We start from the raw sequence: 14,965 nt of genomic DNA on the forward strand, positions 1-14,965 counted from the left end.
GTGACCCCTGGTTCTGGACTCCCCCGCCATCAGGAACATCCCTCCTGCATCTAGTCTGTCTAGTCCTGTTAGAATTTTATAAGTTTCAATGAGATCCCCTCTCATTCTTCTAAACTCTAGCGAATATAAGCATAATCGACCCAATCTCTCTTCATACGTCATTCCTGCCATCCCAAGTATCAGTCTGGTGAATCTTCGCTGCACTCCCTCCATGGCAAGAACATCCTTCCTCAGATGAGGCGACCAAAACTGCACAAAATAATCAAGGTGTGGTCTCACCAAGGCCCTCTACAACTGCAGCAAGACATCCTTGCTCCTGTACTCAAATCCTCTCACTATGAAGGCCAACATACCATTTGCCTTCTTAACCGCCTGCTGCACCTGCATGCTTACCTTCAGCGACTGGTGCACAAGGACACCCAGGTCTCATTGCACTTCCCCTTTTCCCAATTTATTGCCGTTCAGATAATAATCTGCCTTCCGGTTTTTGCCACCAAAGTGGATAACCTCATATTTATCCACATTATACTGCATCTGCCATGCATCTGCTCAATCACCCAACCTGTCCAAATCATACTGGAGTTTCTCTGCATCCTCCTCACAGCACACACGCCCACCCAGCTTTGTGTCATCTGCAAACTTGGAGATATTACATCTAGTTCCCTCGTCTAGATCATTAATATATATTGTGAATAGCTGGGGTCCTCGCACCGATCCCTGCGGTACCCCACTAGTCACTGCCTGCCACTCGGAAAAAGACCCGTTTATTCCAACTCTTTGCTTCCTGTCTGCCAACCAGTTCTCTATTCAAGTCAGTACCTTGCTCCCAATCCCATGTGCCTTAACTTTGCACGCCAATCTCTTATACGGGACCTTATCGAAAGCCTTCTGAAAGTCCAAATACACCACATCCACTGGTTCTCCCTTATCCATTCTACCAGTTACATCCTTAAAAAATTCCAGTAGCTTAGTCAAGCATGATTTACCTTTTGTAAATCTATGTTGACTTTGTCCGATCCTGTCACTGTTTTCCAAGAACTCTGCTATTACATCTTTACCTTACCGGTCTATAATTCCCTGTTTTCTCTCTGCCACCTTTTTTAAATACAGGTAGACTATCCTTTATCCGAAAACCTCGGGACCAGCCGAGTTTCGGATAAAGGAGAATTTCGGATTTCGGAAGGTGGGTCGGCGGGGGTCCGCGGGGGGGGGGTCGGCCGGGGGTCCGCGGGGGGGTCGTGCGCACGACTTACGCTGACGCTCAGCGTAAGTCAGTCGGGGTCGGCGGGGGTCGGGGCCGGCGGGGTCCGCGGGGGGGTCGGCGGTGGCGGGGTCGGCGGTTGTTGGGGCCGGCGGGGTCCGCGGGGGGGTCGGCGGTTGTCGGGGCCGGCAGGGTCCGCGGTTGTCGGGGCTGGCGGGGTCCGCGGGGGGGTCGGCGGGGGGGATCGGCGGTTGTCGGGGCCGGCGCGGTCCGCGGGGGGGTCGGCGGTTGTCGGGGCTGGCGGGGGGGATCGGCGGTTGTCGGGGCCGGCGGGGTCCGCGGGGGGGTCGGCGGTTGTCGGGGCCGGCGGGGTCCGCGGGGGGGGTCGGCGGTTGTCGGGGCTGGCGGGGCCGGCGGGGTCCGCGGGGGGGTCGGCGGGGGGTCGTGCGCACGACTTACCCTTTATCCGAACTTCCGAAACCGGAACCCTCTAAAAACCGAAGGTTTTTTCGTTCGTACGCACGACTTACGCTGAACGAAAAAACCTTCGGTTTTTAGAGGGTTTCGGTTTTCGGAAGTCCAGATAAAGGGTAGTCTACCTGTAGTGGGGTTACATTAGCTACCCTCCAATCCATGGGAACTATTTCAGAGTCTATAGAATTTTGGAAGATGACCAGCAATCCATCTACTATTTCTAGGGCCACTTCCTTGAGTACCCTAGGATGTAGATTATCAGGCCCTGGGGATTTATCGGCCTTCAATCCTGTCAATTTCCCTACAAATACTGATTTCATTCATTTCCTTCCTCTCATTAGGATGTTCCCCGACATCTCTGGAAGGTTATTTGTGTCCTCCTTTGTGAAGACAGAACCAAAGTATGTATTTAGTTGGTCTGCCATTTCTTTGTTCCCAATTATAAATTCCCCTGATTCTGACGCAAGGGACCTACGCTTGACTTCACCAATCTTTTTCTCTTCACATATCTATAGAAACTTTTACAGTCAGTTTTTATGTTCCCTGAAAGCTTGCTCTCATATTCTATTTCCCCCCTCTTAATTAATCCCTTTGTCCTCCTTTGCTGAATCCTAAACTGCTCCCAATCCTCAGGTTTGCTGCTTTTTCTGGCCAATTTATATGTCCTCTCCTTGGATCTTATGCTATCCCTAATTTCCCTTGTTAGCCACAGTTGAGGCAACTTTTTTGTTTTATTTTTATGCCAAACTGGGATGAACAAATTCTGTAGTTCATCCATGCAATCTTTAAATGTTTGCCATTGTCTATCCACCGTCAACCTTTTAAGTAACGTTCCCCAATCCATCCTACCCAACTCGCGCCTCATACCATCGTAGTTTCCTTTATTTAAATTCAGGACCCTAGTCTCTGAGTCAAGTACTTCACTCTCCATCTTAATGTAGAATTCTATCATATTATGATCGCTCCTCCCCAAGGGGCCTTGCACAACAACATTGCTAATTAATCCTTTCTCATTACATAATACCCAGTCTAAGATGGCCTGATCTCTAGTTGGTTCCTCGACATATTGGTCCAGGAAATCATCCCATATACTCTAGGAATTCCTCCTCCACAGTATTGTTACTAATTTGGTTAGCCCAATCTATATGTAGATTAAAGTCACCCATGATAACTGCTGTGCCCTTATTGCATGCGTCTCTAATTTCCCATTTAATGCCATCCCCAACCTCAGCATTACTGTTTGGGGGTCTGTATACAACTCCCACTAACGTTTTCTGCCCCTTGGTATTTCTCAGCTCTACCCATACAGATTCCACATCATCAGAGCTAATATCCTTCCTTACTATTGTGTTAATCTCCTCTTTAACCAGCAATGCTACCCCACCTCCTTTTCCTTTTTTCCTGTCCTTCCTGAATATTGAATACCCCTGGATGTTGAATTCCCAGCCTTGGTCACCCTGGAGCCATGTCTCCATAATTCCAATTACATCATATCCATTTACATCTATTTGCGCAGCTAATTCATCCACCTTATTACGAATGCTCTTCACATTAAGACACAAAGGGCTAAAAATTCGGTGGGTAGCGCCACCAGTTAGCGCCTAAAGAGGGCAGTCAGTGGCTTTAGCGCCACTGGCCACACCTCCCGCGATATTCAGCTGGGGCGCTACTGGCTGCGTTAACCTGTTGCGCTGTGCCGCCTCTGATGACGTCATTGGAGTGTGCAGCGCCCCGCTACCGCCCCGAACTCGATATTAGGCAGCGACTGCCTCTGTTGTGCCGTTCGCAAATGGCGCCCGGTTCACGGAGCTTACCTGTGGCGGCAGAGGCGCAACTTAAGGTGGAGGTGCGCGGCGGCCGTTTTTTCCGGCGGTTGTCATCCAGCACCTCCGTCCCCGGCCTCCTGATCGGCCCCCGTGGCATTGCCGGCTGTTTTTCGAGAGCCCGGCAGTTCTCCTCGGTGCCGGGCTCTTTTGCCGGCAGTCGCGATCGGGCATCGTGCTGGTGCAGGCCTCTCCCCCTTAAGAACGGGAGGAGGGCCTGCAGTACCGCAGCGCGCCGTGCCGCAGCGTGTGGTGCTGCGGTACGTTGCCCTGCGATATTCAGTTTGAGCGCCCCAAGAGGGACGCGGGGCGCCTCGAGCAGCGCCCCGTGTCCCTCTTGGGGCGTTCACACTGAATTTCCGGCGGTTGCTACTGCTCTGATCGCGGTGGTAATTTTTGCGCCCAGGCGATCTGGGCGCCCCGTTTGCGCCTCCAATCAATTTTTAGCCAAAGCCTTCAGGCTTGTTTTTTTAACACTCTTAGTCCTTTTAGAATTATTATTTTCTGTGGCCGTGATTGATTTACACCCTTGATTTCTCTGCCTTCCACTTTTGCTTTTCTCCTTCCTGTCTTTTGTTTCTATCCTTGCTTCCCTTTCCTCTGTCTTCCTGCACAGGTTCCCAACCCCCTGCCATTTTAGTTTAAACCCTCCCCAACAGCACCAGCAAACACTCCCCCTAGGACATCGGCCCCGGTCCCGCCCAGGCGCAAACCGTCCAGTTTGTACTGGTCCCACCTCCCCCAGAACCAGTTCCAATGTCCCAGGAATTTGAATCCCTCCCCCTTGCACCATTCCTCTAGCCACGTATTCATCTGAAATATCTTTCTGTTTCTACTCTGACTAGCACGTGGCACTGGTAGCAATCCTGAGATTACTACCTTTGAGGTCCTATTTTTTAATTTACCTCCTAACTCCCTATATTCAGCTTTTAGGAACTCATCCAATTTTTTTACCTTTATCGTTGGTACCTATATGCACCACAACAACTGGCTGTTCACCCTCCCCCTCCAGAATACCCTGAGGCGCCCCAAGACATCCTTGACCCTTGCACCAGGGAGGCAACATACCATCCTGGAGTCTCGTTTGCGGCCGCAGAACCGCCTATCTATTCCCCTTACAATAGAATCCCCTATCACTATAGCTCTCCCACTCTTTTTCCTCCCGTCCTGTGCAGCAGAACCACTACTGCAGCCTGCTATTCGCTAGTCTTACAATGGGCCCACAACTCCTGGGTGGCCAGTCGGAAGGGCACCATTTCTGCATAAAGTGGGGCGAAGTCCAACTCCACAACTTGAGCACATAATCCAAGCTGACCCTCCAATGCAGTGCTGAGGGAGTTCGGCACTGTTGGAGGTACTGCCCTTTGGATGAGATGTTAATTAGACATCTCTCTTTTATTGTGCTTCAGGTAGATGTTGAAGGTTCTTTGACCTTAGTTGAAGAAGAGCAGGAGGTTTCTTCCTTTTCCCTGGCAAGCAGTTATCATTCAACCAACTCCACCCGAAACAGAGGAATTGGTCTAATTTCTGCTTGTGGGAACTTGCTATGCACAAAATAGCTGCTGCCTATGCTTGCACAGCATTCACTGCACTTCCAAGTAACGAATTCGATGTGACAAGTTTCGGCATGCTCTGCGGTGTGATAAGGATAAGGCGTTATGTAAATACAAGCCTTTTCTTTCTTTTATAAATACTTCCTGTTCCCCAAAGGGGAAAAACTAACATTCAAGAATGTTTATCCTTCTCCACCATGTCATGCTCTCCACCAACCGCACAGCAATTGTAATATTTCATCAACTCAGTCTCAACCTCTGGAACCTCCAATCCAATTTCTATCCACTCCTTTTTTGAATGAGTTCGTCTCTCTTTATTAAACATCTCGTCCACCTCAGCAAGAGTGGCTCAGGTGAAACTGTTGCGGGAAGGGGAGTTGGTTGCAGAAGTCGGAGATGCAGGAAGGGTTCTGCTGGACAGTGTTCTACATTTCTGCAGAAGTTGACCCCAAAATCACTGGGTTTCATTTAGTTAACAGTTTCCTCTTAGTTAAGTGTTGGCTGCAGGCAAGAGGCAAGACTGCTTCTTTAACCAGTCCAGCTTCAATTTGCACTATGAAAGAGTTATCGTGCAGCTCTCATTAATCACAATGCAGTCTTGGAATTAAATCAATTCCTCATTTCTCTCCATTACTTCATAAAAAACAAGAAAGCTCCCAATTTATTGCTTCCTATGTTTTGAGATTGCCTAATAAAAGAATTACAGGAAACAACACCCTGTTACAGAATTTATACTGATACAAAACTGGCAGGACAGCCGAGTGAACAATACAGGGAATCCTGGATCCAGCTCGCTCCAATCACCACAGATAGAGGAGGAAGGAAGAATTCCCCTCAAAGATAACTAAAGGCACACTCCGACTACTGTGTAGTCACAAAATAGATGCAGATGAGGAAAGCCATTCGGCCCACTTAAACATCCACCCCGAAAGCTCCTGCAGTCCCTACAACCCAATCAAAGTAACCAACTATCTCCTAATGATTCCAGGGGTTTTACTTCAATCACCCTATCCAGGAATTCAATTTCTGTGTTGGTCACTCTTTGTGTGAAGAAGTACTTTCTGACACCTGTCCTAAATTTGCCTTCCACTGGATCTTACCGTCAGTTTATTGGGAGCGCTCCAGGTCTGCTTTGTCTACAAAGTCACTTCCTTTCAAGGCTAAAAAGCTCAAGTTTCTTGACTTCTCGTATCTCAGTCTGACACTTGGAATCAACAACAACAACTTGGATTTACACAGCGCCTTTAACGTAATAAAATGTCCCAGGGTGCTTCACAGGAGCGATTAGCAAACAGAATCTGACACCGAGACACAAAGATTAAGGCAAATGATTGGTCAAAGAGGTAGGTTATAAGGAGCGTCTTAAAGGAGGAGCGAGAGGTGGAGAGGTTTAGGCAGGGAATTCCAGAGCTTAGGGCCCAGGCAACAGAAGGCACGGCCGCCAATGGTGGAGCGAAGGAAATCGGGGATGCACAAGAGGTCAGAATTGGAGGAGCGCAGAGATCTCAGAGGGTTGTAAGGCTGGAGGAGGTTACAGAGATAGGGAGGGGCGAGGCCAAGGGACAACTTCTTGGACAATGCAGCCCTCCTTCAGTACGGTACTGGAATGTCAACCTATATCAGGGGTATGTGACCTTTCAGAGCTGGGAGCAGTGTATCGCAACTAGTGAATGGGCCACGTATGACTAAAGTGCTTTTAGCCAAGCAAAATTATGACTGGCACAATGTTAGTGTACTCACATTTAAAAACACACTTTCCATTTGTTGCCGTAATTAATTTCATTTATTACTCTTAGTTTATTTCCCCTCTGGAAATCAGCATCCAGAACAACCTGGAGTGATTTTTTTTAAAAACCTCCTCTACTTCTGTGATTCAGAATATTATCATATCGGCTACAATGGGGGCTACTAAATAAATCTACAATGAAGTAACATTCAAATGTAGACTGATAAATATATTTTACCCAAAACAGTGTATTACGCAATATGATAGCGCCTGAAGAGATCAAATATATCATTGGAAGCTTGTGAAATAGCTGACATTGAGATTGACACCTACAGGCTTGCACTGTGGACATTCATAAGAACATAAGAAATAGGAGCAGGAGTCGGCCATTCAGCCCCTCGAGCCTGCTCCGCCATTCAATAAGATCATGGCTGATCTTCGACCTCAACTCCACTTTCCTGCACTATCTCCATATCCCTTGATTCCTTTAATATTCAAAAATCTATCGATCTCTGTCTTGAATATACTCAACGACTGAGCCTCCACAGCCCTCTGGGGTAGAGAATTCCAAAGATTCACCACCTTCTGAGTGAAGAAATTTCTCCTCATTTCAGTCCTAAATGGTTGACCCCTTATTCTGAGACTGTGATGCCTGGTTCTAGACTCCCCAGCCAGGGGAAACATCTACCCTGCATCTACCCTGTCAAGCCCTGTAAGAATGTTGTATGTTTCAATGAGATCACCTCTCATTCTTCTGAGATGAACAGTATCAGAAGGCACTGCGTTCTTCTGTTAGTGCAACGTGTGAAAGATGGAGGCCATTCGGCCCATCCTGCCTCTCTGGTAGAGCTGTCCAATTAACCCCCCCCCCACCCCTTCCCCACAGCTATTTCTCCCCTTCAAGTATTTATCCAAGTCTCCTTAGAAAGTGAATCTGCTGCCACCGCCCTTTCAGGCAGTGCATTCCAGATCACAACAACGACAACAACTTGTATTTATATAGCGCCTTTAACGTAGTAAAACATCCCAAGGCATTTCACAGGAGTATTTTAAGACAAAAAAATTGATACCGATCCACATAAGGATAAATTAGGACAGGTGACCAAAAGCTTGGTCAAAGAGGTAGGTTTTAAGGAGCATCTTAAAGGAGGAAAGAGAGGTAGCGAGGTGAGGTTTAGGGAGGGAATTCCAGAGCTTAGGGCCTCAGCAACTGAAGGCACGGCCACCAAAGGTTGAGCGATTAAAATCAGGAATGCTCAAGAGGGCAGAATTAGAGGAGCGCAGATATCTGGGGGGGTTGTGGGGCTGAAGGAGATTACAGAGTTAAGATCACAGAGATCACAACCACTCAATAATAATACAATACAATACAAATCGCTTTATTGGCATGATAAGGTACATCTTATGTTGCCAAAGCATCAAAATACATTTATGGTTGAACACATAAACGCGGTTCCATTCATACAGTGTATAAACAGGTATATCCCTGACTTTATAAATATACATTCGCCTTGTTTATATATACTCTTGTCTTAGTTTACTGGTTGTCCCTCTGTTCATGGCAAGCTCACTGTTAAAAACTTTCTCCTCGTCTCACCTCTGGTTCTTTTGCTAATTTGTTGGTTTATTTAATAATACATTATAAATTGACCACAATTATCTGCTAAAACCAGTTAGTTATTTATGTTGATCCGATTAACGCGCTCAGTCAATGCGCCAATACTGACACTGCCGAAGCCGGCTTGCCCATTCCTGCGGGTTAATGAGAATCCTGGATATTGCTGCAGCCGGCGCCAGCAACTTCAAGCTGACTGACCGAGGGAGGGAGGCGGCTCCCCGCGATCCCAAACTCAGAAAAGCAGCCGAGGTCCAGAACAAGTATTGGATGCCATGCCGAGGGAGAGCTTCGGCTGAGTGTTTTAATCATTGAGAGAAACTCTTCAATGGTTGGGGAGCGGGTGGTGCTGGAGATGCAATCAAAGTTTCGAAAAACTTTTTTTTTAAAACGAAGTGACCTTCAGAAGGCACGCTGCATAAAACCCACGGCGATAGACACTGCCAACGAGCCAGGTCGCATCTGCCACCCACAGTATAACCTGGACTAACCCCATCAACAACACACAGACATACTGTATAAACACTCTATCAACATGCAATTACCTGTTACAGTGAAAAACAGACTGAAAAGCCAAATATATCCAAACCACGAAGTGAGCCTGAAATCCATAATTAAGAGTCTGCAAGTACAAAATCTTCAGAGAATTGCTTGTCCAGATTTCTAATCCTGAAAGGTTCGCACGCTCCCTACTCTTGGGTTAACCCTGATTTATTTATATAGTGACTGGTAAATGCAGGCAGGATTTTTCGCGGATTGAAGAATCTATGGGCCCCGCCTTTTTTTTTAAAGTCCGGGAACAGTATTGGGTATTATCATTACCGGCAGCTGGAACACTGGCCTGTTCTGCCAGTAATCCTTTCATTTCCTGTTTTCACCATAAATTTAAATCAAAGTAAGCGATAGGCCCATGGCAAGTTTAGATACAGAGAGCTACATATGTGAATGCAACATTTTGTGAAAAAATAATTCTGCAGAGATCCATGTGAATAGTGAACTGCCTGCGAGCAGTTCAAGCTGTGCTTCGTAGATTGTCCTACAGATTGTCTGAGGTTCTCTCGCAAAATTCTCCCTCTTTGGTCTAATTCCACAAAGGCCAACATTTATATTTCTTTGGTAAAGAGGGTACCTTTACAAAAGTATCTAAGCTATTAAATGATGTAGAAAAAGAAAATACATAAAAAATACAACAGTCCAAAATGCCCAACTAGTCCCTGTCCAGGTTTATCTGACACAGGCTCTAATCACATGAACCCACCCTCAACCCATATCCTTTTATCCCCTCTTCTTTTATCCACCTATCCAATCTAATATATGTTTTAATTTATTCATTCTCAGGATGTGGGCATCACTGGCAAGGCCAGCATTTATTGTCCATCCCTAGTTGCCCTTGAGAAGGTGGTGGTGTGCCACCTTCTTGAACCACTGCAGCCCGTGTGGTGAAGGTTCTCCCACAGTGCTGTTAGGGAGGGAGTTCCAGGATTTTGACCCAGTGATGATGAAGGAATGGCCGATATATTTCCAAGTCAGGATGGTGTGTGACTTGGAGGGGAACTTGGAGGTAGTGGTGTTCCCATGCGCCTGCTGTCCTTGTCCTAGGTGGTAGAGGTCGCGGGTTTGGGAGGTGCTGTCGAAGAAGCTTTGGCGAGTTGCTGCAGTGCATCTTGTAGATGGTACACACTGCAGCCACGGTGCGCCGGTGGTGGAGGGAGTGAATGTTTAAGGTGGTGGATGGGGTGCCAATCAAGCGGACTGCTTTGTCCTGAATGGTGTCGAGCTTCTTGAATGTTGCTGGAGCTGCACTCATCCAGGCAATCTTGAATGTTGACATAGTTTCTGCCTCAATCACTAACTCTGGAAATGAATTGCACATCCTCACAACTCTGCAATACGTCAAGGTAAACCACTATAATGTCACAATGGGTATGGGTTCAATGTAGGGAAAGAATTCAGCAGCGAGATGATGAAGAATTTCTTCACATGAGTAATCAAGACTTGAATAGACTGGTATGTGTGATAGTGGAGTCACTCCTCAGCCAGTCGCAGGCTGTGATTGGTGGATGTGCTTTATTTCTGGACAGAATGAGCTGAAACAGGCCTCCTCATCCAGAATGTTTTAAATCTATTTCTGTGAAGAGGCATAGCTGCCGATCTACATTCTCTGCCATTCACACAAACTCGCTTTGATTTAAAAGTTTTCTTGATAACTCTTTTAAAACAATCCCAGTTCAAAATATCTCACACTTGTGTTCTTCAAAAGGATCAATGCAATTCATCAAAATTACTAGTGAGCCAAATTTGGGTAAGGTGATAAAATTCATTGCCTCGGCTGATGTTCATAAACTCTGGTTGACACCAGAATTCCTCAGTTAAAATACAGAATAATCATATTCACGATGTACTTTCCTTTATCCCTGAGGATTTTCATTATGTGCATTTGTCCTACCTTGTTTGTTGGGTAGGGATTGGGAGTGGGGAAGGTCCTGAGAGGGAAGAAATAGAAGCTGGCGTGACTGGTTGACAAGAAGGGGAGGAGACAGGAGAGAGGAGCCCGAGTAAGAGATAATGTGCTCTGAGGTCCAGAACAGCAGCCGCATTGTGCAAATGGATGCAGAGGGAATTCAGGTTACATGGGAATGGCAGAGACTAGGACATGTCCTGGTTGTAAACAGAGGATGGGCGGAGATGATATAAGAGGTCTGCAGTCTAGTGGTGGGGTGAAGTTGCCTTGTAGACAGTGAGCACGATGAGCCTGTTTGCTGCTAGCGTACAATTTATAAAATCTCGGTTTGATTTCAGAATTTCAACCACAAATCAGTCAACATCAAACACCTTCCAAGCCCTCTGGGTGTCTTTCCAGGTCTCAACCAGTTTATAACTGAATTGCACAAAAATGAAATCTTGGGAGAAACTGACAATTCCGCACTGAATAAAATCAGGCTTTTAGTAGCACCTCTCTGGCCCTGAAATGTAAAGCACTGCCAGAGTGTTTGCAAGTCTTTTACTCCATTTTATAGTCACAAAGAGACTTGCCATAGGAAAGCATTATTGAGTCCATGTTGGTGTAAAATTTATAAAATATCCTGTTTCACGTTGCACTCTATCTCCTACATTAATGTATTTCCCCTTTGTGTAAATTCTCTTGCATGACCTTTTGCTGTGAGGACATTACTTGTATTTCACTGATGTACCCGGTGTGGTGAATGGTGAACGGTGAAGCAGGTGGAGGGAATGGATTTCACACTTGCTCTTATTGGATGAATGTGTTAGTAAGAAAAAGCCGCAGCGGGACTTGTCACACTTGCCCCCCCCCCCCGTGTGTGTGGCAGCGGCGGCAGACTGGCGATTCCGAGACAGCTTTGCTCGCGCCTGGAGACTGTCCGTCTGCCCCAACTCCACAGAAACCATCAACCAACTGCTCGCAAACATGGAAACAGTGCCTGGAAGCCTAGCAAGCAGTAAATGTGATTTGGCCGGCAACCCGAAAAAGGAGCGAGAAAGACAGGAGCTAGTGGCTGTCCGGGTAACTAATGGCCCAGAATTTGCGGTCAGCGGCGAAGCAAAGGCATTCGCCGCTGGCCCCGAAGAAAGCTGCCCGCAAAGATCTTGCGATCTCTGTGGCGAGAAGTTTGCCTTTTTCAACGCCTAAGTGATTTCAGTGCAATATAATGGGGAATCCCTAACGCAAGCTACTGTGATGGCAACAAGCTGTCTAAGCAACCAATCACAATGCAGAATTCTCACAGACAGTGAACCAGGAAATGAGAAGCTGCTTTGATCCGGACTTTTTATAAATGTTACAGAGAGAAAAACAAAGATTGGGGCTCTTACACGAGGAAAAGGTAAACCTGAAATAAGTATGAATGAACTTTAAAAAAAATATAGAATTTTTTTTTAAGTTTCTTAAAAACTGTAATTTTTATCATAATAGAGAAATTTGACACTCCATAAAATTAAAATTAGTTTTTCAGGGCCATAATGTTTGTTTTATTCATTCGTGGGACGTGGACGTCGCTGGCAAGTTTATCTGTCAATACGCTGTAAAAACCCCAGTTGCACCTAATCCAACAAGGTTTAACATTTAATGGGGTGTTTAACAGCGATATTACTGCAGAAAAGCACAAGTTTTCGTCAGTTTCAGTGATTGCCAGCTATGGGAAGGGGGGTGGGGGGAAGGCCACAGCGTAGCCAGTGTCGGAGCAGTGAATGACTGACCGCAACTTCAGGATCTCCATGTTCAGATGCACGTGCACTACATCCTGAAGTTGCGGTCAGTTTCAAAGGGGTAATGACAGCGAACGCTGTTAGTTCGTCGTTATTACACACTGTAAATTCCGGGCCAATGTTCCAACTCAGCCCGTCCTCCTCACGCACCACCCCCCCCAATAACATTGTTGCACACTCCCCAGTTTGGGAAACAACACCTTAATGAATACGGAATACGGAGCATGCAAGAGGATCCTCAGTGACTTGGGGAGGACTTGCGACAGTTATGCGAGTTAAAGGAAGCTTCCATTTGGGAGCCACCAACTTGAAATTGTAGCTTTTCAGACATGGGATTTAGGAGCTGTAATATATATGAGGGATGGAGCCAAATCTTTCCAGGTTGCATTGTTGATGTGGCAGCATGTTGTAGGTTCAGTGTTAGGTGAATGCTTTCCATTAAATAGGCACACTTTAGTCCTCAGTTCAGAGTACTTCTTTCTCATTTTCTCCAATGACCTATGGACACCAAAGACGACATTCATAGACTGATCCCACACAGGAGGCCATTCAGCCCATCGTGTCTGTACCAGCTCTTTGAAAGAGCGATCCAATCAGCCCCACTCCCCTGCTCTTTCCCTAAAGCCCTGCCATTGTTTCCCTTCAATTCTCTTTTGAAAGTTATTATTGAATCTGCTTCCACTGTCCTTTCAGGCAGCGCATTCCAGGTCACAACAACTCGCTGCATACATTTATTTTTCCTCCAGTCACCTCTGAATCTTTGGCCAATCACCTTAAATCTGTGTCCTCTGGTTACCGACCCTCCTGCCACTGGAAACAGTGTCTCCTTATTTACTCTATCAAAACTCTTTATGATTTTGAACATCTCTTAACATTCTCTGCTCTAAGGAGAACAACTCCAGCATCTCCAGTCTCTCCCCATCCCTGGCACCATTCTAGGAAACCTCCTCTGCACCCTCTCTAAGGCCCTGACATCCTTCCTAAAGTGTGGTGCTCAGAATTGAACACAATAGTCCAGCTGAGGTCTAACCAGCAATTTTGCTAATACACATTTAATGAAAGGACCCGTAACTGCTTCACAGGAAATTCTGTTGTTTCACACAACAGTCAGAAAAATGCAGATTGGACTTTTCCGGTGTTCCTGTGGACAAAAGTGATCCTGTTCAAACTATTAGAAGCTTTCTCTGCTTTACAAACCGGTGCTGAGGATAGAAACACCTTTCCGTTTGCATCTGGCGAGAATGTTGAGTGGTGTTCAGTGCAGGGCTCCTATCCGGTTATGTTGCCCAGACAATGTGCTCAAGCTCCAAACATCAGAGAAGCTGCCTGGAGCCAGACACCCTGGACTTCCTTACACAATCTACCCAAAGTCCACAACATTGCACAGTGCAGTACTCAAAGAACCAGCACTTTGGCATCCTGACACTCCAAAGCACTTCATAGCCAATTAATTACTTTTTGACATGCAGGCATTGTTATTTTGTAGGTAAACACGGAAGCCAATTTGCACACAGCAAGGTCCCACAGACAGCAATCAGTTGAATGGCCAGTAACTGAACTGAACAGAAATTAAAAGAACTGAACTGTGTGGAAGTTCATGTCTATAGAATCACCCCCTGCTGTAAAGACCAAACTCTTGGCAGTTGCTCAACCTTTTCGTACTACGATTGTCCGTGGGACTGTGTACCATTTCCAATTCCCTGCTTTTAGGGTCCACCTGAGCAAGAATGACAAAATTCTGCCAATAAGTGGCAGTTTCAACTTGCTAACTTGCATTCAGTCCCTTTTTACGGACTGGGTTTGAGATCATTCTTGAGCTGAAAGAAGTGTTCTGCATTTATTTTAAAGAAACAGTGTTTGTTCGCTTTCCCTTCCTGTTAATATTTAAACAAGCTGAAATTGTTCCTTTCAGTTCTGCTCTTTTCCGTTGTCCATTTAAAAGAAAAAGTTACTATGAATTACTATAAAAATCCAGAGTACCCGCATCCGCGCAGGCTTTTATCTATTCTGGATTTTATAATCGCAAACAAATTGTGGCCTACATATAACAAGGGGCAAGTCCAGGCTGTTACAGGAGCCCCACTGAGAGACCAGGCTGTTACAGGAGCTCCTCCAGAGAGACCAGGCTGTTACAGGAGCCCCTCCAGAGAGACCAGGCCATTACACGAGCCCCTCCAGAGAGACCAGGCCATTACACGAGCCCCTCCAGAGAGAACAGGCTGTTACAGGAGCTCCTCCAGAGAGACCAGGCTGTTACAGGAGCCCCTCCAGAGAGACCAGGCTGTTACAGGAGCCCCTCCAGAGAGACCAGGCCGTTACACGAGCCCCTCCAGAGAGACCAGGCTGTTA

The 14,965-nt window shown here is 46.4% G+C and overlaps 1 protein-coding gene across 2 annotated transcripts in view; it reads right to left on the bottom strand.

Moving 5' to 3' along the window:
• Positions 1–9,148, bottom strand: part of LOC147097788 (vascular cell adhesion protein 1-like) — a 48,337-nt gene extending 39,189 nt beyond the window's left edge. Inside the window, exon 1 of one of the 2 annotated variants that reach the window (XM_085971897.1) lies at positions 8,938–9,147. In XM_085971897.1, the coding sequence (XP_085828023.1) occupies positions 8,938–9,004 (67 nt within the window). In that variant the 5' untranslated portion in view covers positions 9,005–9,147. Of the gene's footprint in view, positions 1–8,937 lie in introns of both variants that reach the window. The other variant, XM_085971898.1, reaches the window with a different exon arrangement.
• Positions 9,149–14,965: the final 5,817 nt, after the last annotated feature.

Source organism: Somniosus microcephalus, chromosome 31 (genome assembly GCF_052327205.1).
Source record: "Somniosus microcephalus isolate GS21.2 chromosome 31, FLI_Smic_1.0, whole genome shotgun sequence".
Taxonomy (NCBI): domain Eukaryota; kingdom Metazoa; phylum Chordata; class Chondrichthyes; order Squaliformes; family Somniosidae; genus Somniosus; species Somniosus microcephalus.